The sequence below is a fragment of the Mus caroli genome, chromosome 13 (genome assembly GCF_900094665.2).
Source record: "Mus caroli chromosome 13, CAROLI_EIJ_v1.1, whole genome shotgun sequence".
Classification (NCBI taxonomy): domain Eukaryota; kingdom Metazoa; phylum Chordata; class Mammalia; order Rodentia; family Muridae; genus Mus; species Mus caroli.
This window is the reverse complement of record NC_034582.1, coordinates 50,447,138-50,469,984: the sequence shown is the minus strand read 5'-3', so window position 1 is coordinate 50,469,984 and position 22,847 is coordinate 50,447,138. Positions and strand designations below refer to the sequence as shown.

The following is a 22,847-nucleotide window of genomic DNA, read 5'->3' as shown; positions in this document are numbered from 1 at the left end:
ATGTGGTTGCTGGGATTTGAACTCTGGACCTTCGGAAGAGCAGTCGGGTGCTCTTACCCACTGAGCCATCTCACCAGCCCCGTAATGTTGGTTTTTAATCAAAGTGGTTTCTTAATACATTTGAGGTATATTTGGATTATTGCCTAATGATACCTACTAAAAGACTCCATTACCAATGCACTCTGATTTTGGCAAGGGCACTTTAGAATGTGGTGCTGTCTTTGTAAAAAGAAAACGTTGTCCCCTTCTTTGTGTAGAACTGATGAGTTTTGCCATCCTTCTGGGAAGTCAATCTACCTGCTTGAGATGATGGCATATGATGTCATTGTGGCATCTTTCAGGAAAAACCCGCAAAGACAATGATCATGAAAGTCTTAGTGAATAGATTTTAATTTTTACATGCACTGTGTAAGGGGTGTGGGATAGGAGATAAAACTAAAAAGGGGGCCATGGAAGGGCAAAAGGATTTTCTAAGGAAAAACAAGGTAATAGAATACCCACGACCTGAAAGGCAAAGAGGACTACCCGGGGAAGGAAGGGTGTGAGTAGGGGAGGAGGGGGATAGGAAGGGAGTGAGGGAGGAGAGTCATAAAAATAGGTATGTATGAAATGTGACCATGAAAGTCATTGTTTTGTATGCTAATTAAAAAGTAAAAGAAAGTCCTAGGCTCTGGAGACACCGCTTGCAGTACTTATCTACTCTTCCAGAGAACCCAGGTTTGAATCCCAGCATCCACATGGAAGGGGTTTCGGTCAGCTGAGCATTGAATTTAGTCTGTAAGCTAATGATAGGAAGTCATGATCATAAACATTACCTAACCTTAGTTAGGAAGGGCTCACTTTTCCCTCTCATTAGCTAGCACTGTTTGTTCATATACAGGGTGTTCTGCTTGCAGTTCCCATGGAGGCCAGAGGAGGGCATTTGATCCCCTGGAACTGTTCACAAATAGTTGTGACATGGATGCTGGGAATTAAATCCAGGTTCTCAAGATGAGCAACCAGTGCTCCTAATTACCAAGCCATCTCTACATCCTCAGCATTTATTTTGACTCACAGTTTCTGGGGCTTTAGTCAGTAGTTGCTTCTTTCCCTGCACTCCAGCAGGACATAGTCCTGGTGGGCACGTGTGGCAGAGATGCTCCTTTCCCTCATGCTGTACAGAGCAGTGAAGATAAATAACAGAGAGATTTGAACACGATACTTCCCTAAGGACATAAGATTAGTGGCCAATGGTTTTCAGTCAGGCTTCACATCTTCCCTTTATCACCTGATAAAGCCATCATTGTGAATCTCCAATAGATTACCCCATTCATTGGAGCAGAGCCTTCATGGTCTAATTATCTGTGGAAATGCTGTCACAGACACACTCACCTGTGCCTTTGAATCTCTAGGATTCTTAATTCAGTCAAATTGACAATCAAGGTTAACTGTCACAGCATGCTACCAGTATTGTTTCTGAGGCACCAAGGCTCTTAAGTGCTTTCATAGTTAGACCTTCATCTGAAACCGTGAGAGCCCTCTCTAGTGTTCTGATGTAAAGGCGCTTTTTATTTCTTCATTCTTAATGACCAAATGCCTCCCACTTCCTGTCACCATCACTGGTAGTATGATGTCATCCTCCATTCAGATGGGATGTAGGCACTGAGTTTATAACATTTCTTTACCAGATTTGTTGTCATTTAAAATTTAATTATTATTCGCTTGTTATATTGATAAGTGCCTAGAACTTCTGGTTAGCAAACTTAAAAAACTTTTTTTATTAAATCACCAAACTTTTTTTCTTTAAGATTAGTAAATATTTTAGGCTCTTTAGGCTAGATATTTTGTAAAAACTACTCATCTCTGTTTTACGACAAAAGTAGCCATGGACAGTACATAGATGAGTGCGTATGGCTTTGTTCCAATAAGGCCTTATTTACAGAACCAGGCAGCTAGCCGGATCGGGCGCAGACCCTATCAATAGTTTGCTGCTCACTGTAGGTTTGAGTTAGCAGTAGGCACTACAATGCCTGGGACTTGTTATTCCATTAATATTTGTTGAACTAATAGACAGTACTTAATGTATTAAAGAATGGTATGTCTTTTTTAAAATTTTTGTTTGTTTATTGTTTTTCTCTTTTAGATCTATTTTATATATGTGAGTACAATGTAGCTGTCTTCATACACACTAGAAGAGGGCATCAGATCCCATTACAGATGGTTGTGAGCCACCATGTGGTTGCTGGGAATTGAATTCAGGATCTCTGGAAGAACAGTCAGTGCTCTTAACCTCTGAGCCATCTCTCTAGCCCCATAGCATATCTTTGTAATGAATGCTTATTCTTAATTTTTTGCCCTACTTTATGTTTTTTCCTATTTATCCCTTTAACTTTAGAGCTAATATAGGTAATTTTTGGTTTCTGTCAAAATCAGTAGATTTTGAAACTAGGACTACCATGAAATAAACCAAGTAGATGAGCTGGTAGATAGATAAACTGTGATATATTCACTCAATAGAGTAGTACCAGAAAAAAGGGATGGATCATTGATACATCTGACAGCATGGCTGCCTCTTAGTGACATGGTACTAAGTAGTAGATGGCACTAAAGACTATATACTGTATGAGTTTTACATTTTTAAAAGACAAGTTGTACAGCCTTGTCCCAGGTTTGAACTTGAATTCTGTTTCAACCTCCTGAATAGCTAGAATTACATTATGTGCTTTTATATCTGGCTGTTTCCATTTAGATTATATTCTAGGAAAGACAAAATGGCAAGAGCATACAGTAGGTTTGTATAATTGACTTCAAAGGGCACAGGAGGATTTTAATGGGATGTTGGAAACATATTTTCTGTATTGGATGGTAGTTCCATAGTATAAATTAGTCAAAAGTCATCAAATTACAAGCTAAAAAAATGGTGAATTCTGTTATAAGTAAATTATGTCACAGTAAAGCTTCAAGAGGAAACAAACTAGGTCTGTATTGTCAGTGAGGTATTATCATACTCTAAACTTTAGAGTGCAAGAAGCAAAATGAAAATTATTGGTATTTCCTTTTCTTCTTTAATTGCAGAGACACAGTTAAGTTTCCTTGAACCCCTTGACCTCAATAGAGAAGGCTCTCCAGATAGCAGAGAGCTCCCCAGTGAAGTAAGGATGGCAGTGAGCGGTAAGCAGGTGAATACTCTTTTCTATAAGCTCTCTCGCTCATTTGTTTATGCTGTTGTTCTGCTGGATGATACAGAAGCTTTTGGTGTGACAGGGTTTTAACTTTAGGGCTACTTATTCCAGAAATTTTTATAAATTATCAGTTTAGCACTGCTTATAAAAATATCACCATTTCTTCTGTTTATTTATTTTTGTTTTTTGAAACAGGGTTTCTCTACATAGCCCAGGTTGTCCTAGAACTTACTATGTAGACCAGGCTGGCCTCAAACTTAAAGAGATTCACTTGTCTCTGATTCCTGAGTGCTGGGATGAAGTGTGTGCACCCCCAAGACAGGACACTTCCCATTTCTTGAGTACTTTAATTATTTCTGTTAGAGATGGGAAAAGAAAGATTTAGAATGTTTATGTTATTTGTTATTGTGTATTACTATTAATGATGGAACTACAACCTGAACATAAATTTGTGTCTAAATCTATAATGACATTTTCCATTACATACAGATAAGTAGCAGAAATGAACAATGGGGAAATCACTATATAACAAACATTTTACAACATTAATTTATAAATGTTATCAGAAATACAAAGGGAAGACAAATAAATGAATCTATGTTTGCATCATTAACCATCCCTGACCACACAGGCTTTTCCATAAACATAAAGCTGAGATTATTAACGTGATCTAGGAGCCCATTAATCCTAGCCCTAGAGAGGCAGAGGCAGCAGAGGCAGCAGAGGCAGCAGAGGCAGCAGAGGCAGCAGAGGCAGCAGAGGCAGGAGGCAGAGGCATTTCTGAGTTCAAGGTTAGTCTGGTTAACATAGTGAGTTCCAGGACAGCTAGGACTATACAGAGAAACCGAAAACCTTTTTTCTTTTCTTTTCTTTTCTTTTCTTTTCTTTTCTTTTCTTTTCTTTTCTTTTCTTTTCTTTTCTTTTCTTTTCTTTCTTTCTTTCTTTCTTTTTGAGACAAAAATTTTTATAGAGAGTGTGTGTGTGTGTATATTCCATGTTATCTTTCTCAGTCACCTCCTTACTTTTGAGACAGAATGTGTCTCTCACTGAATCTGGAGCTCACTATTGTGGCTAAACTGGCTAGCCAACAAAACCCAAAAGGACCCATCTCTGCTGCCCTCCCTGTCCCCCTAGTGCAGGAGTGACAAGTGTACACTACTAGCTTATCTATGATTGCTGAGGAGTTAAACTCAGGTCCTCATACTTGAGTAGAAAGAACTTTACCCACTTAGCCATCTCTCTGGGTCCTCTACTGTGTATTTTTCATGTTGGAGTTGACTAAGTAATTTTCCAGTAATTCTGTTGCTGTAAAAAGCAGTTTGAGGGAGGATTGAATAACTTTTTCTATAGAAGTAAAATGTTTGCTTATATTTATGTTTATGGTCCTGAACACTTTTAAAGAGACTTAAATTTCTCATTCTTTTTTTATACTGTAAAGGGATATTTGGAAACAACTTTCACAGTAGATGTTAGATCCTTTTTTAGTTTTTGCACTGCAGGTAATTGGTTAGAACCTCTGATTTCATGAATCATATATAAATTCCTTGGAGCCTGGTGTGTAATAGACTGGGATTTCTTAATGGTAGTGGAGGAAAAGTTAGTTTCTGGTGCATATCTACTGAGTATACATGAAGAACAGAGTGTTAGTAGTATAGTTACTACATACAGATGAAGCCCTACAAGCCTTTAGTTAGCAAGGCTGCTTTCATACCCATCTGTAATCACAAAAGATACTGTTCTTTGGGCCAAAGAACATAAACCCTATTTAGAATTTATAATGTGCATGTCTGCATTGTTGCATATCAAATGAGACCTTTTCACTGTTACTGTTCATGCCTATGTATGCCACTAATCTTGGAAGTTTCCTTTATAAGAAGTTGAAGTGTGGCCTCGATTACTGTAATCTACCTGCCTCTGTCTCCTGAGTGCTGGGATTAAAAAAGCAATGTATTATACCTTGCAGTTTGAAACAGTTTCTGTTTGTTTGCTTTCATTTTATGAGACAGGCTTTCTCTGTGTAGCCGTGACTGTCTTGGAACTCACTCTGTAGACCAGGCTAGCCTCAAACTTAGAGATCTGCTGCCTCTGCCTCCTGAGTGCTGCATGTAAGGTATGTGCCATCACTGCCTGGCTCCCCAAATACATCTTTTAAAAAAGATTTATTTATTTATTATATGTAAGTACACTGTAGCTGTCTTCAGACACTCCAGAAGAGGGTGTCAGATTTCATTACAGATGGTTGTGAGCCACCATGTGGTTGCTGGGATTTGAACTCAGGACCTCTGGAAGAGCAGTCAGTGCTCTTAACCACTGAGCCATCTTACCAGCCCCCCAAATACATTTTAAAAAACTGTGTTTCTTAAAATATTAAATTAGACAGAGTATAAAACATATAACTGGTTTGGCACAAGTAGAAGTGTATATATAGCAATAGTTTTTTCTGCTTTGAAAGTTTTATGACTGTTCAGTGATATTAGCTTGTTAATGGGGGATAGCTGCTTGGTAGTACTGACTTGTGGAGAGCATCCTCCTTATAACTACAGTCTCTCTTAATTTGATTTCTTACAGTAGTCAATTTTCTTTGTAAATAGTGGAATAATATTTTCTCTATTGTGTCTGAGAATTTTCTTTAAGGTGTATTATCACATAGATACCATTTCCAGGTGAGTTAGGAGAAGTTGTTTCAAGACAAACCGATAATTTAGTAAGTTTTTATGTGAATTAAGAGTCATATAGAAGCACTTGGGAGGCAGAGGCAGGTGGACCTCTGAGTATGAAGCCAGCCTGGTCTACAGAGTTGAGTTCCAGGACAGCCAAGACTCAACAAAGAAACCTTGTCTTGAAACACAAACAAACAAAATCTCCCCCATCACCCCCCCTAAAAAAAAGATTTTCAGTTTTCTGACGTAGTGGCATGATATTGTCATCTATAAATAGAGTAGGCGGAGTTCACTGCTCTCCTGGGATGTGCCCTGAGCGTCACATATCGAACATACCTACAAAGAATTGTAATTCTGTGTCTTGAGTACCACTTTTGATATCTGATTGTGTGGTATTTCACTTATTTATTTTATACGTACGTTGTGTGTGTATGTGTGTGTGTGTAAGTTAGAAGACAATTTGCAGGAAATAGATTTTTTTGTTTTTTTGTCTTGCAGGGGATAGGGTTTTTTCCATCCATGTAGATTCTAGGGATTGAAGTCAAGTCAGCAGAGTTGGTGTTAAATATCCTCACCCTCTGAGCCATCTTGCCTGGATGGTATTTTACAACAAAAGAAACAGCTCTTAGAGACTAAATCTCATCAGTTGCATAGTCCTAATAAAAGTGCTCTGCTCATGCTTTCTGCCCTGTAACGCCTTTCTGGCAGTTAATATTTAAATAGACCGTTTCAGTGGTACTGAGGGAAATGTCTTTATTTTTAAGATAAGAATTTTCAGAAACATTCCAAGTTTTGTATAACGTTGTTAGAAGTCATTTCAATCACAGTGAGACAATAATAGAAAGACTCTTTTTTCTTAAATACATTAATAGTTATGGGTACATTCACTGTATTTTATAGAACAGCAGATGAGTACAAAGAAATACAGTGTTTTTGTGAGCACTCGTGACATTCCTTTTATACCACATTTTTGTGCTTAGTGAACTTTAGAATGCCAAGTAGCTTCTTGGTAACCACTAACCTTCAGTAACTGAAGACTGCTTGCAAATTTAGGGTGTGTGTGCTTCCCTCTCTTTGCTCAAATAGCTTTGCATGCACATTATAGTATTTCCTTGTAAGATCTTTGAATAGTACAACCTAGGTTTGTAAGAAACTTAGTGACTAACCTTGGAATATCATGTAGAACTTTCAGACACACTTTAATTTCTTGATTTCCTACAGAAAAATTAGTTTAAACCAGCAAAATGGCTCAGCAGGTAAAAATGCTTGCTGTGCAAGCTTAATGATCTGTGTTTGATTCCTGAAACCCATATTAAAGGCTGGGTGATACACATGCATAACCCCAGTACTCCCATGGCAAGGAGGGGGTGGAGACAGAACTGAAGCTTGAGAGCTGGCAGGTTCCATGTCATCTGACACAAGCTACAGTCATTTGAGAGGAGGAAACCTCAATTAAGAAAATACCCCCAGAAGACTGAGCTATAGGCAATCCTATAGGGTGTTTTTTTAAATTAATGATTGATGGGGGAGGGCTCAGCTCATTTTGGGTGGATCCAACCCTGTGCTGTTGATCTGGGTTCTGTAAGAAAGCAGGCTGAGCAAGTCATGAGATCAAGCCAGTAAGCAGCGCCCTCCATGGCTTCTGCATCAGCTCCTGCCTCCAGGTTCCTGCCTTGACTGTCTTTGATGATGCACTATGATAGGGAATTATAAGTGACATAACCCCTTTCCTGCCCACGTTGCTTTTGGTCATGGTGTTTCATCACAGCAATAGACAGCCAGCCACCCTGGAATACAAAGTGTGGCAGAAACAACAGAGACCTTACCTCAACAAGGGAAAAGGAGGGAGCCAACTCGCAAACTTTCACATGTATACACATATGGCATGGACAAACAACAAATAAACTCACTTATATCCTAAGTAAATAATAGTTGGAAACTATGTATGCAAGGTACTAGCAATTACAGGAGCAAGAGAGAAACCTTAAGTGGCTTCAGGAAACTGACGGCCTTTTCTCTAGGTCTTTACATACTTAAGTCTTCGCTTTCAGTCCTTGGTTTTGAATCTGGTAAAAGTTGATAGGTGTTGGTTCTTGGAAAGTAAATGAAATGTGTCTTGTTCTTTGCAGGAAAAGACATAAACGAAAGCTGTCACTTACAGTTGCTGTTTGCCATGCTCTTTAGGTTGCTAATAGGGAAGATTGTACGAAGGAGAGCCCTCCTCCTGCAGTCTCATCTAGTACCCGGGTATCCTGCCCGCTGTGTAACCAAGACTTTCCTCCCACAAAGATTGAACAGCACGCCATGTACTGCAATGGTCTGATGGAGCAGGAAACAGGTAAAAACTCAGGAGAGCCTAGTTTTGTTTGTTTGTTTCTTTCTGTCTTTTCAAATAAGATTTATTTATTTATTATATGTAAGTACACTGTAGCTGTCTTCAGATACACCAGAAGAGGGCATCTCATTACGGGTGGTTGTGAGCCACCATGTGGTTGCTGGGATTTGAACTCAGGACCTTTGGAAGATCAGTCAGTGCTCTTACCTACTGAGCCATCTCGCCAGCCCCTTTTGTTTTTTTTTTTTGAGATTGGGTTTTACTATATAGCCTTGACTGGAACTCATTCTGTAGACCAGGCTGGCCTTGTACTCTGTGATCCTTCTGCCTCTGCATCCTGATGCTGGGGTTAAAGTGTGAATCACCATGCCCAGCTGACAGCATAACTCCTAACATGTTTGCATGGTACTTTTATAATCCCGTATAATACAGTTCAGGAACTCTTTCCTCAAAGTTGCTATTGTTTATATCTAGTTAATTTTCTAGTACATTCGTGTTCTTTGTCCTTAGTAGGTCTATTATCTAGTACCAAGTTCCTCATGAGAAGGTAAAGGGAAAAAGCCTTTTCTTTTAATGTTCCATTTGCTGTTTACTGTGAATAGCTGAAAAGCCAATGCAATGCAGTAGACCTTTTCTTTCAACTTACATGTTTAAACGTTGGGATTCTTAAGGAACTTGAAGCTTAAGTTTTAGAGTGGTCCATTTTTTATTTAAAATAAATCTCTTGGTGGTTTATTTCAACAGACATTCTACTTAGAGACAGCTATTAAAAATATCCCTCATTCATATGTCTGTCCTATATGTATCTGCTGAGTTACACTGAAATTAATGTTACCTTTCTAAGATTATACAGTGTGAGATGTTGGCCAAGAAAATATTTTTGTTAATCATACCCCTTGATATAACATCTGGATTCTGCCTTTCTGTTTACCGTTTTTAACATCTAGCAAAATAGTGTCAACATAGCTAGCTCTCCCTGAACTAACATATAAATGACATGTAAGCCTTAGGTAATTGGAAGTGTTGCAAACTTCTTTGTGCTACTTGGTTTTTATAACTTAAATGTATTTAAATTTGAAATTGTATATGTGTGGAGTATTTTATACATTAAAATGATGAGAAAGGACCTCTTGGCTCAGCTACAGTGGTAAGCCATGAGTTGTCAGTCTAGCCATCCATGACCCTAAGGTTCAAGATTGTCCTTCCCAAAGACACCCTGCGTAGACTAGTATTCTGCTGGATTTTTTTGCTTACCACCCATGTCATAACTGTCAGAGATCCCAGGGCAGGTAAAATGGCCAGTGGGTAAGGGCATCTGCTACCATACCTGATAATGTTGGGGAGATCTTTTGTGCATTATGTATTCAAATGCTGATTTCTGTACCCAGAGGTCTGGTTGCAGTCTGGACCTTGGCATTGCCATTATTATGAAGCATCTCCTGACTCAGTGTTCTGTAAACATTGTTCTCCACCACCTTCTTATTGGTTAAGTAAAGAACTGAGTAGCCAATAGCTGGGCAGGAGAGGAAAAGGCAGGGCTTCTGGGCCCAGAGAGAGAGAGGGAGGGAAGAAGAAAGTCAGAGAGGCAGAGAGACAGAAGAAAAAGGAGCAGCCAGGGCGAGATTTAGATGACAGGTAACAGGCTGTATGGCTGGGAAGAAGGGCAGGTCAGCATAGTCGGGTTATATCAGAATAACCTCAGACACCTCCGCGGCTGCCTAGCTATTGTACCTAAAGCTTATAATAAGTCTCGTTGTCATTATTCAGAGCAAGGGCAGGCTTAGGAAGCAGTACTATTACATGATAACCTATTTCTGATCCCTGAATCCCACAGATGTAGGGCTAGAAAGAGGGCATTGAGTATCCTCCTCTCCAGCTGTTCCTCTGGGCAGGGTCTCGGAACGTGGGGCTGACATTTTCTCAGCTAGACTAGACTTTAGCAAGCTCCAGTGATCCTCCTGACTCAGTCTGATCAGAGATGGGCTTACAGGCACTGTGTGTGGGATGACCAGCTTGTTACATGTGCACTGTGTACTTGTTACATGTGCACTGTGTACTTGTTACATGTGTACTATGTACTTGTTACATGTGCACTGTGTACTTGTTACATGTATACTATGTACTTGTTACATGTGCACTCTGTACTTGTTAGATGTGTACTGTGTACTGGTCTTTATGGTTGTGCAGTGAACACTTTTAATCACCAAGCCATCTCCAGGCCCCGGAACACTTAGAGCAATTGTTGGCAAGACTTTTATGTGGGTTACTAGAGAAGTTTTAAAGCAAGGTTTCTGCTACCAAGGGGTTTGTGGTCTTATTGGGAAAGTAATTATAGTTGTTTAGAGTAAATGCCCCTGCTGAAATGAGTCCAGTGGGAGAAGGAGAGCAGTGAATCGGGTCATGTCCGAGAGACACTGGGGTCACAGTCTGGACCATGAAAGCTGCCATTTTAGGCCTTGTAGATTTTGGAGCAGGGAATTCTCACTGGAACCATCCCATCGTCTGCTTACTCTTGTTGTCTCGGGAACCATTTGGAGATCTAGGTAGGCTGGTCAAGTTAGGAATTACATGAAACACTTTACTGTATGTGGCCTCTACTTGGTTCTCAGCAAATCTGATCTCTTAGTTTCTGCCACCTTGCCCATGTCCACGGCTTCCTTGTTAGAGGCAGAAATTGGTGATGTTTTTTGTTCCTCTTAACATAATTTCTAAATCTTGATAGCAGGCTTCTCATACCAAAGAGGGAAAGTTTCCCATCTCGAGAATGGGAATAAGCCACAAAACAGAGCCTGGAGACCATTTATCTAATTCCTGAGGCGTAGAGTAAGAGGTTTCTTACCTCTCAGTTGAATACCCAGGTTTCTCCCTCCCTCCGTGTCTCCCTGAAGCTGATCCTAGACATGCTTGGTTTGGCTGTGTAACAGGAATAGTAATTAGCATCATTTACATGGAATGTCTGCCATTTATGCCTAGTTACCGTGCAGCACAATAACAATTATGCATGTCATTAAAGATGTGTCTGATTAACTTTGCTGTAAGTTTTATTTGATTACAATACTACATTGTGGTTAAGCTAGCTTGTGTGCTCAGTTTATTCAGTAGCATGGCTATCTGATCAGAACTATAAAAAAGTAGAATGTTCTTTAAAAGGACTGTTTGTGAGGGATAAGATTCACTACATTGTTCTAGACCAGGACAAGACTGAACTGCCTTTGTTATTTATTTCCTGGAATACATATTGGAGATCATTTTATGTAAACACTTAGGCAAAATAAAGCTCCCTTCTTACTCAGTAAGTATGTATTACTACCTACTATATATCAGATACATTGAATTAATATAGAAGTTACTACTCTCATGGAGTGTACATTCTGGTGTCGGAAAGTAAACCACGGAACAACTAAGCAAGTAGCATGTCAAGTGGTGATAAAGTTTTAAAATTGATTTTGTGTGGGTGTGCATGTGCACATGTGTGTGCAGATGTATGAAGGTCAACCCCAGCTGTGACTCCTTGGGAGCCATCCACTTCGTTTTTGGAACAAGGTCTCTCACTAGGACCTGGGGCTTAATAGTTAAGACTAACCTGACTAGCCAGTGAACTCCAGGAATCCTCCAGTCTCTACCTCCCTAATGCTAGGATTACAAGGGTACACCATCATGCTTGTGTGGCAGGTAACTGCCTAGACTGTTTCTCTACCTTGTGGTAAGTATTTTAGGGAAAAAAGTACAAAGCACAAGAAGGGAATAGAGAGTAACAATGTAACAATTTAAAATAGTTGTCAGAAAGGTCCTGTTTAAGATAGTAGTGACATTTGGGGCTGGAGAGGTAGCTAAGCAGTTAGCACTTGCTGTGCTTGCAGAGGGCCTGGGTTTGATCCCCAGCACCCACATAGTGGCTTATAAATATGACTCTAGATCCAGGGGGTTCAACACTGTCTTTGACCTCTGAAGTCACATGTGTATGTTCAGGCAAACACTCATTCACATAAAATAAAAATAATAATAATAATAATAATAATAATAATAATAATAATAATAAAGGAAGGTGGCATTTGAGTAGAGACCTAAAGGAAATGGGGGAATTTTAAGGTGAGAGAGTGTACTAGTTAGGGTTCTCTAGAGTAACAGAACTTACAGAATGAATCTCTCTCTCCCTCCCACCCTCTCTCTCCCTCCCACCCTTCTCCTCTCTCTTTATATGTGTGTGCATGTGTGTGTTTAATACACACATGCGCACATGCACACTGAATTAACTGAGCGCACAAGCTGTGAATGTAAGGTCCAAGAATTCAGTAGTCATTCAGTCCACAAGGCTGGATGTCCCAGCTGGTCTTAAGTATATGCTAGAATAAGGCTCTAATGCCATTGAAGTAATAGATGTGCTAGCAAGATGAGGGCAAACAAGCAAAGAGCATACACTTTCTTCTGTGCCCTTAAATAGAGTTGCAGGAGAGGGTATAGCCCAGATTAAAGGTGTATCTTTCTGCCTTAAGATCTGGATCAAAGTTGTATGTCTTCCTACCTCAAAGATCCTTACTAGAAGTGGATTCACCCACTTCAAACTAAGTTAAAAATCAGGTATGCTCTCCATTTCTGGATTGTAGTCCATTCCAGATGTTGTTAAGTTGACAGCTAATAGTAGCCATTACAAGAAGAGAATATGTTACCATGCTAGCTGGTTTTATGTTAGCTTGACAAAAGCTAGAATAATTTGGGAAGAGGGAATCTTAGTTGAGAAAATGTCCCTACCAGATTGGCCTTCGAGCAAGTTGCTGATACATTTTCTTGATTGATGATTGACGTGGGAGGGACCAGCTTACTGTGGGCAGTGCCACTTCTCAGCTGGTGATGCTATAAGAAAGCAGGCTGAGCAAGCCATAAAGAGTAATCCAGTAAGCTGCACTCTTCCAAAGCCTCTGCACAGCTCCTGCCTCCAGGTTCCTGTCCAGGTTCCTGCCCTGACTTCCTTCGGTGATATGGAGCTGTAAGCTGAAATAAACCCTTTCCTCCCCAAGTTGCTTTAGGTCTTACTACAGCAACAGAAGCCCCAACTAAGGCAGTTAGAGATAGAAGGGGAAAAAGTAGCTTCAGACTTCTCACACGTTAACAGGGTTAAGTATAGCTGGAGCCGAGCAAATGAAAGAGATAAACCAGAGACTAGAGAAAAATTGGGAAGGCACAGGTAGATCACAGAGCTCTAGACTCTAAAAAGGACTTTGACTTTTCCTCTTGAGAGTAATCACTGGAAAGACTTGAGCAAAGAGTGTATGTTTAAGCAGAGAATGGTAATTTTAAGAAAAGCGTCGCTCAGGTTGCTGCTGGATAATAGATTATTAGAACGGGGACCAGGGTAGAGCTGGGAGAATTGAGGCAGCGTTTAGCTTTGGGCAGTCTGATAGAGTGGAGGGAATGTAGGCTTGGGAGCCAGGCATATGGGGATTTAAATGTTATCATAGTACTTGCTAGCTGGGTACTATTTACCTCTTTTGGAATCAGGCTCCTCATCTGTAAACTTAGTCCAACAGTAGGGCCATGAGAATCTGAGGCACTCTGTAATGTGCATGGTAGATATAGAAAGCATTATGCTAAGGTATCTAATAAATTTTGAACTACTTCTTCCTGTTTATGTCGTATTTCTAGGGTCTGTGTTTTTAGTAGGTAGATAAGCTGTCAGTTGGGTACAAGTAAGGGAAAGATGGACATCAAGGCTTAAGTCAAAACAGGAAACTAAGTTAAACCAGGAGTATAGTGGCCCACGCCTTTAATCCCAGCACTGGGGAGGCAGAGGTAGGCGAATCTCTGAGTTCAAGGCCAGCCTGGTCTACATAGAGAGTTCCAGGATATCCAGGGCTGGGCAGAGACCCTCTGTCTCAAAACAAAACAAAAATAAATTAGTAAGAGATACATAGAAGTAGGGTTTAGGAAGCTACATGCATCAGCTGTGTTTACTTTTGCCTTAGTAGATGGTTATTGTATAGAGTCATACATGATATATTTCTCAAGTTAGACAAAGTTGGACCTTTCCTGTCTTATATATCTGTTAGTGACTGATCTGAATGTAATTTGTGAAGCTCTCCAGTGATCTTTTTTGTATTAGTGTGGAGTTTGTAGTACTCAGAATTCGTAGATTAGCTATATTGCTATTAGTACATATTTTAAAGTGTTAGCAGTTGTGAAATGGGATAGGTTTAATAGAAAAAAAATGTGGATTTAGGGTGGTGTGGGGAGATACACAAATTAGAAATAGGCTCTGGTCTCAAGGAGATCATTGTTTAGCTGGATAGACAAGAAGTGTGCATAAGTAGCTGTGATACCATGCTAAAACTACTTGGGGAGCTAAACGAAGAGGGTCCTGTGCTGTTTTGGGGAGAACATTATTGGAAATTTAAAGTCAAGGGGCACTACTGTAAGATAACATAAGTCACTTAGATACAAGCATGTAAGGCTCTACAGAATAGAGCAGCAATTAAACGTGGTACTTTGGGCAGTGCGGAGGGCAGAAGGAGAGCGACACATGGAGCTTGAGCTCAGATTCAGATTGGGGGAAGATGTGTTTTCAGCTTTGAAAGTTATTTGTATGTTTATTTCTGTTTCATATATTGTACTCTGTGGGTACAAGTGTTAAAAATACATTTTAGCTGAGTGTGGAGGCTGAGGCAGGAGGACTGCAAATTTGAAGCCTGGGTGGCATTGAACCTGTGCCAATCCTCCTGTCTCAGCTTCCTGAGTGCTAGAATTATAGGCTTATGCCACCCCATAGTTTAAAGTTGGTGATGGGTATGATATGTGGAGTGATAGTCCAGGTGCAGTAGTGTGCACCTGTAATACTGGTACTGGGAAGTAGAGGCAATCCTTGACTACACAAAGAGATTGCTGGTGGGCTGCCGGAGAAAATATGTGTAGATAATGTTTATATAACATAAAACACATTGTTGTCTGCCTGCAGCCGTATCCACTTAGGATCTCCAGTATCTTTGTTCTTCTCATCTTGTTTTTAACACTGACCTGTGTTATCCTACTCACTATGCTTTGATGTTGAAGAACCAGTGTTTTGGGACTTTGATTTTCTTGGAGAGGTCTGACCCCAGACAGGACACCAACAACAGACCAAAGAAATGATCCCACTCAAGTCTACACTGGTGAACAGTGAGCTTTGAGGGTTACCTAATAGGTGCATGGGTGAATCATAGGCATTTGTATCATGGAACATTCCACCCTCAAGTGCATGAGCACTCATAGAGCCTTCCTCCCTGGAGCTCTCTAGCCAACCTGTCAGCAGTTTCACCTTGTGTACTGTTTATCAAACCTCTGGGAGGGCCTTATTAGTCCTATACATTTCTGAGTCTTTCAAGTATGTTTCATGGATGATAGTGTAAATCTCATACTGAATTTAGGTATGAGGCACACACTGTCTGGTTGTCTTTTTATGGTTTTATGATTAAGTGGTGCTTGGCAGTGGTGGTGTGTGTGCCTTTAATCTCAGCACTCAGGAGGCAAAAGCCGGTGGATCTCTGTGAGTTGGAAGCCAGCCTGGTCTACAGATTTAGTTCTAGGATAGCCAAGGCTACACAGAGAAACCATGTCTTGAAAAATAAAACAAACAAGCAAAATCTAATTGTTCTGGGATTTCAAATCCAAATAGATAGAATGGTGTGTTTTCAAGGTATAAAATTTTTAGGGTGATAGTATTGATAAGAATATATTTTTTGAAAAGATTTATTTATTTTGTATATGTGAGTACACTGTAGCTGTTTTCAAACACACCAGAAGAAGGCATCAGATCCCATTACAGATGGTTGTGAGCCACCATGTGGTTGCTGGGATTTGAACTTAGGACCTCTGGAAAAACAGTCAGTGCTCTTAATGTCTGAGCACTTCAGCCCAAGAATATTTTTATATGAATACTTTTGTGTCTTTATGAGGAAAGACGCTGAGCAAACTAGGCACAGAGGTAACTATAGCAGCATTGCATGTTAAAGTCAAGAGATGAACTTTCAAATGCACCTCTTGAGAGAGAAATTGGGAATGTAGAGCAGTGGTAAAGTATTTGTCTTACATTCATGAGGCTCTGAGTTCAATCCCCACCACCATCAGGAAGCAAACAGTGGGCAAGCTCGTCTCTAAACTTGAAATTACCACAGCCTGAGCAGGGACAGGGGTTCTTTAGCATTGTAGTATTGGCTCTGGAGTCTGTCTGCCTTTAAATCATGTTGCAGAGGAGTAATTTACAAACTTAAGACTGCTAAGCTTTTTAAATACAGTCATTGTTAAAATGGACCCAATAATGTCTGGGTTTTGAGGGTTTTAAAAAGGACTTACATTTAGGAACTATCAACATAATTAATTATATGAGTGTTTTGAGTTAGAAGTTATCAATTCTCTCCTTCCACAGTGTGGGTCCGAAATCCAGATTAAAGGCAGGCCCCTTTATCCACTAAGTGAGAGAGCCATTTATCCCCCTCCCCCACCCCTTTTGGGGAGATGTTTTTGTTCTCTCTCTCTCTCTCTCTCTCTCTCTCTCCCTCTCTCCCCCCCTCCTCCCTCCCTCCCTCCCTCCCTCTTTCCTTCTTTCCTTCCTCTTATATATTTACTCTGTTCCCCCACCTCCCGACTTATTTATTTATTATATACTATTTATTTATATAGCAGTCTGCTACATGTATGCCTGAAGACCAGAAGAGGGCACCAGATCTTATTAAAGAAGGTTATGAGCCATCATGTGTTTGCTGGGAATTGAACTCAGGACCTCTAGAAGAGCAGCCAGTGCTCTTAACCTCTTAGCCATCTCTCCAGTCATTTTTTTTTTGTTTGTTTCTTGTTCTCTCTCTCTTTTTTTTTGGGACCTAGAGCTTGCTGATTAAAACAGACTGGCTGGCCAGCAATCCTCAGAGATCCTCTTGTCTCTGTCTCTCCATCACTGGGACAACAAAAGCCACCCTGTCCTGTTTTTACACAGGGATCAAACTGAGGTCCTTAGGCTTGTGTGCCAAATACTTAACTGCAACCTAATAGATATTTATTTATTCAATAGCTGGTGTAACCCAGATTGTACACACTAAAGATTCAAGTAATTCACAGGATAGGTTGTTTCATACTTCAGTAACTTTTTAAAGATTCTCTGTGGTGTGTTAAGTGTAAGGAAGGCATACTTTGAAAAGAAATGTTTACTTTTTGTTTGCCAAAGACTAGAAAACACTTGATTAAATAACCTACAAGATCATTAAGAGGGATTATGATTTTATAAGCAGATATTTTTGATGTGAGGCAGATACTTCTATCACTTGTATGCCCGCAGTAGAAGTGGGACGTGGTCCTAGTGGAGTAGAGGGGCCAGCTGTGCTTGCTGTCCTACTCTTCCACACTTCGGAAGTGGAGCACTGAGAAGTTTGTCAGGACTGGGGCTTATGTAGGGACTCACCTGTAGCTATCATTACTGCATTTCATACGGTACTTCATTGGATCTGTGGTATACCAGACAGAATTTTGGTATATGTTCTTTGATTGACTGATATTTAGGTAGAACACAGAAACCTTCCTTGGAGTGAACTAGACTTTTATATCTCATGGATTGGCAACAAAGAGGGAACATCTTGTGGCTAGCAGTTTTGGTCACTTGTATTATTTTCAATATTAGAATGGTTGTGGTTTCCCAGTCAGTGAACTTCTTCCTCACAGAATAGGTTTAATTTTTTTTTGGGGGGGATGGGGGGTTTCGAGACAGGGTTTCTCTGTGTAGCCTTGGCTGTCTTGGAACTCACTTTGTAGACCAGGCTACAACTCAGAAATCCGCCTGCCTCTGTCTCCCGAGTGCTGGGATTAAAGGTGTGCGCCACCACACCTGGCAAATTGTTTCTTCTTAGTAAATTTTGTCTTCTATATCCTGAGTCTATTGCCAGCTAACATTTTTTTTTTTTAAATGGTGAAGTATTGACTCGGAGACGAAGAGAGGCCAAGAACAAGAGTGACGGTAGGATAGCTGCACAGCCAGCTCTGGACGCCAGCAGGTAGGTGGGCACCCTCCGTTCCTTATCTGACACAGCAGTAGTTGCACCAAGTGAAGCCACTCGTGCCTGCCCCTGTACTTCTCTGCTTGTCCATCCTGTCATCATTGTTTGAAAGCCTGAATTTCTTTTTCTTATAATTTCAGTGTACACCACTCATCTGTTCTTTTTCAGTGTGTTAAAAATGATCCTGCTTCTGCATTGTTCTAAGGCTGTCTGTTTTCTTTGAATTTATAAATGGGTGTTTGGTGCTTTGGGGAAGCAGTGAGCATTTTTCAATGTCATAATATAGCAGTTGAGTTGCAGGATGTTGAGTAATATAGAAGACTTCCTTGGGATGTGGCTTGTAGCTTGACTAAGAGCACATTCTGAGGAAGAGGTCAGGTGTAGATGTGGCCTCCTGAAAGCAGAGGCGTTTCCAACAGGACATTAGAATAGTGAGTTGTTAGGCAGAAATTTTTGTTTACTTTTTTTTTCTTCTTCATTAAAACTTCATTTTCATTAAAATATAATTACACAATTTTTCCCTTTCCCTCCTCTCAATCCCTCCCATGTCTCTTTCTCACTCCTTCTCAAAAGTATGTCTTTTCTTTGATTATTATAGTTATGTTTGCATACACACGTGCATGCACACGCACACAAATACAACCTGCTGAGTGTGTTTAGTGTTACTTGTATATATGATTTCTGGACTGACCACTGGTATTGGATATCAGTTAGGGGGCTTATCCCTGGGAGACTCTAGTTCTCAGTGGTCGTTACTTGGTTGAAGTTCTTTGTCTAGGCCCTGTGACATTTCTCCCTTTCCAGGTAAACATGTCTGTTGGTGGTGTCATGTTGTTGCAATATATGATACACCTATGGGTGTAGCTTTTAGAAGACACATTCTCACAGCAGACTTTTTTCTTTTGTCTCTTAAAATATTTGTTCTTCCTCTACCATGGTATTTCCTGAGCCTAAGAAGTTCAGTTTTAGTGTAGATATATCCTTTGGGGGTTGGGCTCCCACAATCTGCTGTTCTCTGTATTTTGAGTAGTTGTGATTTTCTGTAATGATTTAAATTTTAAAAACTAGTATGTGAAAAATTTAAGCCTGTATGTATTAATGGAGTGCCATATAATGTTTGATTCATGTATACACTGTGTAATGTTTAAATCAGTTTAAACATCTATTCTTCATTTCTTTGTGGTTAAAAACATTAAAACCCCCTTCTTCTAGCTTGTTAAAATGTAATCACCAGCTATATAGTAGTAAACCCGAACTCCCTACTACTATCTATCTGTAACTTAGTACCAACTAACGACTTCTTCCTGTTCTTCCCTCTCTGTGATCTTACGTTAGTGTAGACCTTCCTCTTGGACTGTATCCCTCACGTTGCTGCAATTCTTATTAATATCTCTATGTTCTTGGACAAGCTGTTAAGGTGGAGAGACTTGTTTTCGTTGTTGTTTATACGTAGCATCTGGTAAGTTGTGTGTGAGGCAGCACTGACAGTAGCTGTATAATGAGCATCTGATATTGCATGTTACTCATCACCATAGGCCCTCCATTTACTTTAGGACAGTGGAGTGGCATAGTTTGTCTTCTCTCTTCTCCCTCCCGTCCCATCAAATACTAGGGATTGAATCTGCGACCTTGTTTGTGCTAAGCAGGCAGTTAACATTCAAACTATGCCCTCAGCCTCTTTTTATTTTCTTTCTCTCTTTCTTTTTTCTCTTATCATTTTAAAGATAAATTATATGTAACCAAGTTATGTAGCCAACGGTAACAAAGTCAGACTTGTCCTGAGTTTAAATGTTCAGGTCTTCCTATATTGCTGCTGCCACTCATTTTTAGGTTAATCCAGAGGTTTTAGAGTATGAATTCTAAATCATGACTAGGTCCAAACATACTTTATTAATTAAAGTGGGAACTGTTATAGTCAGTGCATTTTTTTTTTTTGGCTGATGAAAAATGTTTATTTTGTAGTATTAAACTTCATGCTTCAGGATTTGAGGAACTTTTAGAAAATCTCCCACCCACTCACCCCCACCCCCTCCACCTCCTAAATACCTAATGTGTTGTGTGTGGAGGTCAGCAGACAGCAAGGAGTTGATTTTTTTCTTCTATGATATAGGTCCCAGGGATTGAACTCAGCTCATCAGGCTCACTGACTCATGTATTTCTGCATTCTGCTGATTTATAGAGCATTTTCCTTCAAAAAGGTTGTCATAATGCTTGAAGTGGTAGTTGATTGGTAGGAGGTCAAGTAAATAAATAAAGCAGAATTTTGTAGTTTAGTTTAACTTTTGAGGTGTTAGTTGTATAGTATGTGGTCTGGCGTCCTAATGATGAATTTGGACAATTTCTGCTGACCAGTGTTGCTGCAGGTATCAGTTCTCAGTGCTGTGTTTCTTAATTTGCTGAGTACAAATCTCAGACATAATGGTCTCACTGAACTCCGGAGCTTCAGTGGATCAGACCAGCAGCAGTCCACCAAACACTGACCATGACCTTGTTGAATACCAGTTTGGTTTTGGGAAGTTCTCTGGAATTTCTTGGTCTAGCCATTGAGCTGGTCATTACTAGTGATCATGGACAATTGACTACTGCATGTCGCAGTCTTAAGACGAAATGGTTTGTTGTTCTGTAGAGTAAGAGGTAGGACAGCTCAAACCTTTTTTTTTTTTTGGTTCAACCATGAGGCACCTAGTTATCAAACCTTTCACTTTCCCTCTTTGGCTTCAACAACTTGCAAGGTTCTTTGGCAACTTCTTGAGTCAAGTAAGAGAATCAGCTTCAGTGAGTGCTCTCTCTCGGGTCCTCATTGCCAGCTTCCTGTGGCCAGCCCCTCAGCTCCTTACCTTCACGGCCCTTCTTCTGTGCAGAGCGTCTTGAAGCACTGTGGTGCTCCACGCTCTTTTATCTGCTTCTGTGGATGTTGCTTTGCCTCAGCTGTTTTACCACCTATTTTGCCACATAAGAAAATTAGCTTTTGTTTCACATCATTTCTGTATTATAAAGTAAATATAAACAGCAAATATGTCATTAGTAAAAAAAAATGTAAAAAATGTTCATTAAAATGATGCACAGCATAACCTCATTTATTTAAGAATGTATTTCAGTATCAGATGACAAATTTCAACAGTGTAGAAAACAAAATTACTTTTGTACTAATCTAATAGTAAGAATTAATAATGCTTTTGCATTAATTGATGAATTTTGAAGATATTCTAATCTAACTTTCCTCATAAAGCAGAGCTTGACGTTCATTCTTGCAGGCAGGAGAGTAGTTTGAGATGTTATTTCTGTTATTTTTATTTATTTATTTTTTTTTTTTGGTTTTTCGAGACAGAATTTCTCTGTGTAGCCCTGGCTGTCCTGGAACTCACTTTGTAGACCAGGCTGACCTCGAACTCAGAAATCCGCCTGCCTCTGCCTCCCGAGTGCTGGGATTAAAGGCGTGCGCCACCACGCCCGGCTATTTCTGTTATTTTATTGCCCTTTAGAGAAAATCTTCCATAGAGCTAATTTCTTGCCATAGTTACTGAGTAGTAATAGAAAAGGAAGTTTAAGATCACATGTTTCAGAAAGTTTAAGATGAACTTATCAGCTGTGAGTTCTGATATTAATTAGCTGTAAGGACCTTGGGGAGAATAATTCCTTCCTAATGGGGCTGAAGAATTAATTTAGAAATTAAGTTGAAAGGTACTGACTACAGAGAAAGTAGTTAATAAGCATTCTTCACCAACTCGTACAGTTCTGGTTTCATTGAGACATCAAGAACATACTTTTTTCTTTCTGCAAACGATTTTGTTATAAAAAGATGAAAATAACTATGTAATATACAGACGCTTCTGACAGAGGCACATGTTTTAGTAACGTCCTAGTTGATGTTTCAGGTGATAGTGTTAAGGAAGTTAGCATATAGACAGACTTGACTTACTAATCAAACAGAGGTATCCACAGTGGTAAACTGTCACTATTGATTTCATGCTTTCAGTGCTCCCTTTTCTGTCAAAATTTTAACTTCTCTTTGAAAAAATGATTACACTTAATTTCAGAAGAGTCTGACAGACTGTTTTATGTCTGAGAAGCAATGAGCATTGTTTGAGATGGTTAGAAGAGCTGATTTCATTACCATCCCACTGCTGCAACAGCGGGGTACAAAGAAACAGCCAGGGAAAACTGCTAATCACTTAGTCCTTATGATTGGCACGGGGTTAGCTTTATTGGTGATCCCACTGAGTGAATCTGCGTTGGTTGACAAGTCTCCTCTGCAGACATTTTTGAGATGTAAAAAGACAATCTGAAATATTCCAGGAGCCTAGAGGCAAAAGCAAATCTTAAAATTGCCTCTTCCCCCTCCCCCTCTTCTGCTCACCCAGGAAGGAGAAGTGTTATCTATGTAAGTCCCTGGTTCCACTTGGGGAGTATCAGTGCCATGTGGAGGCCTGTCTCCAGCTTGCAAAGGTTGACAGAGAAGATGGGATTGAAGGGATGAGGAGACCAAGGGTGTGTGCACCTGTGGAGGGGAAACAACAGCAGCGGCTGAAGAAGCCAAAGGTATGTGTGCAGTGCTGAGGAAAAGCTGCAGTTCTGTTCTGGCTGTCTTCTCTCCTTCCCTCTCTCTCCTCCCTTGTTTCCTACTTACCTTGTTTATGCTTGTAAAGGTGGTGTGTGTGTGTGTGTGTGTGTGTGTGTGTGTGTG

The 22,847-nt window shown here is 40.0% G+C and overlaps 1 protein-coding gene across 3 annotated transcripts in view; it reads left to right on the top strand.

The window, feature by feature from the left end:
* The window catches only part of Uimc1 (ubiquitin interaction motif containing 1), a 68,060-nt gene that overhangs the window by 39,543 nt on the left and 5,670 nt on the right, over window positions 1–22,847 (top strand). For all 3 annotated transcript variants that reach the window (XM_021180059.2, XM_021180058.1, XM_029468390.1), the window contains 4 exons: window positions 3,055–3,158; window positions 8,006–8,159; window positions 18,082–18,160; window positions 22,525–22,702. In XM_021180059.2, the coding sequence (XP_021035718.1) occupies window positions 3,055–3,158; window positions 8,006–8,159; window positions 18,082–18,160; window positions 22,525–22,702 (515 nt within the window). The remainder of the gene's footprint in view (window positions 1–3,054; window positions 3,159–8,005; window positions 8,160–18,081; window positions 18,161–22,524; window positions 22,703–22,847) is intronic.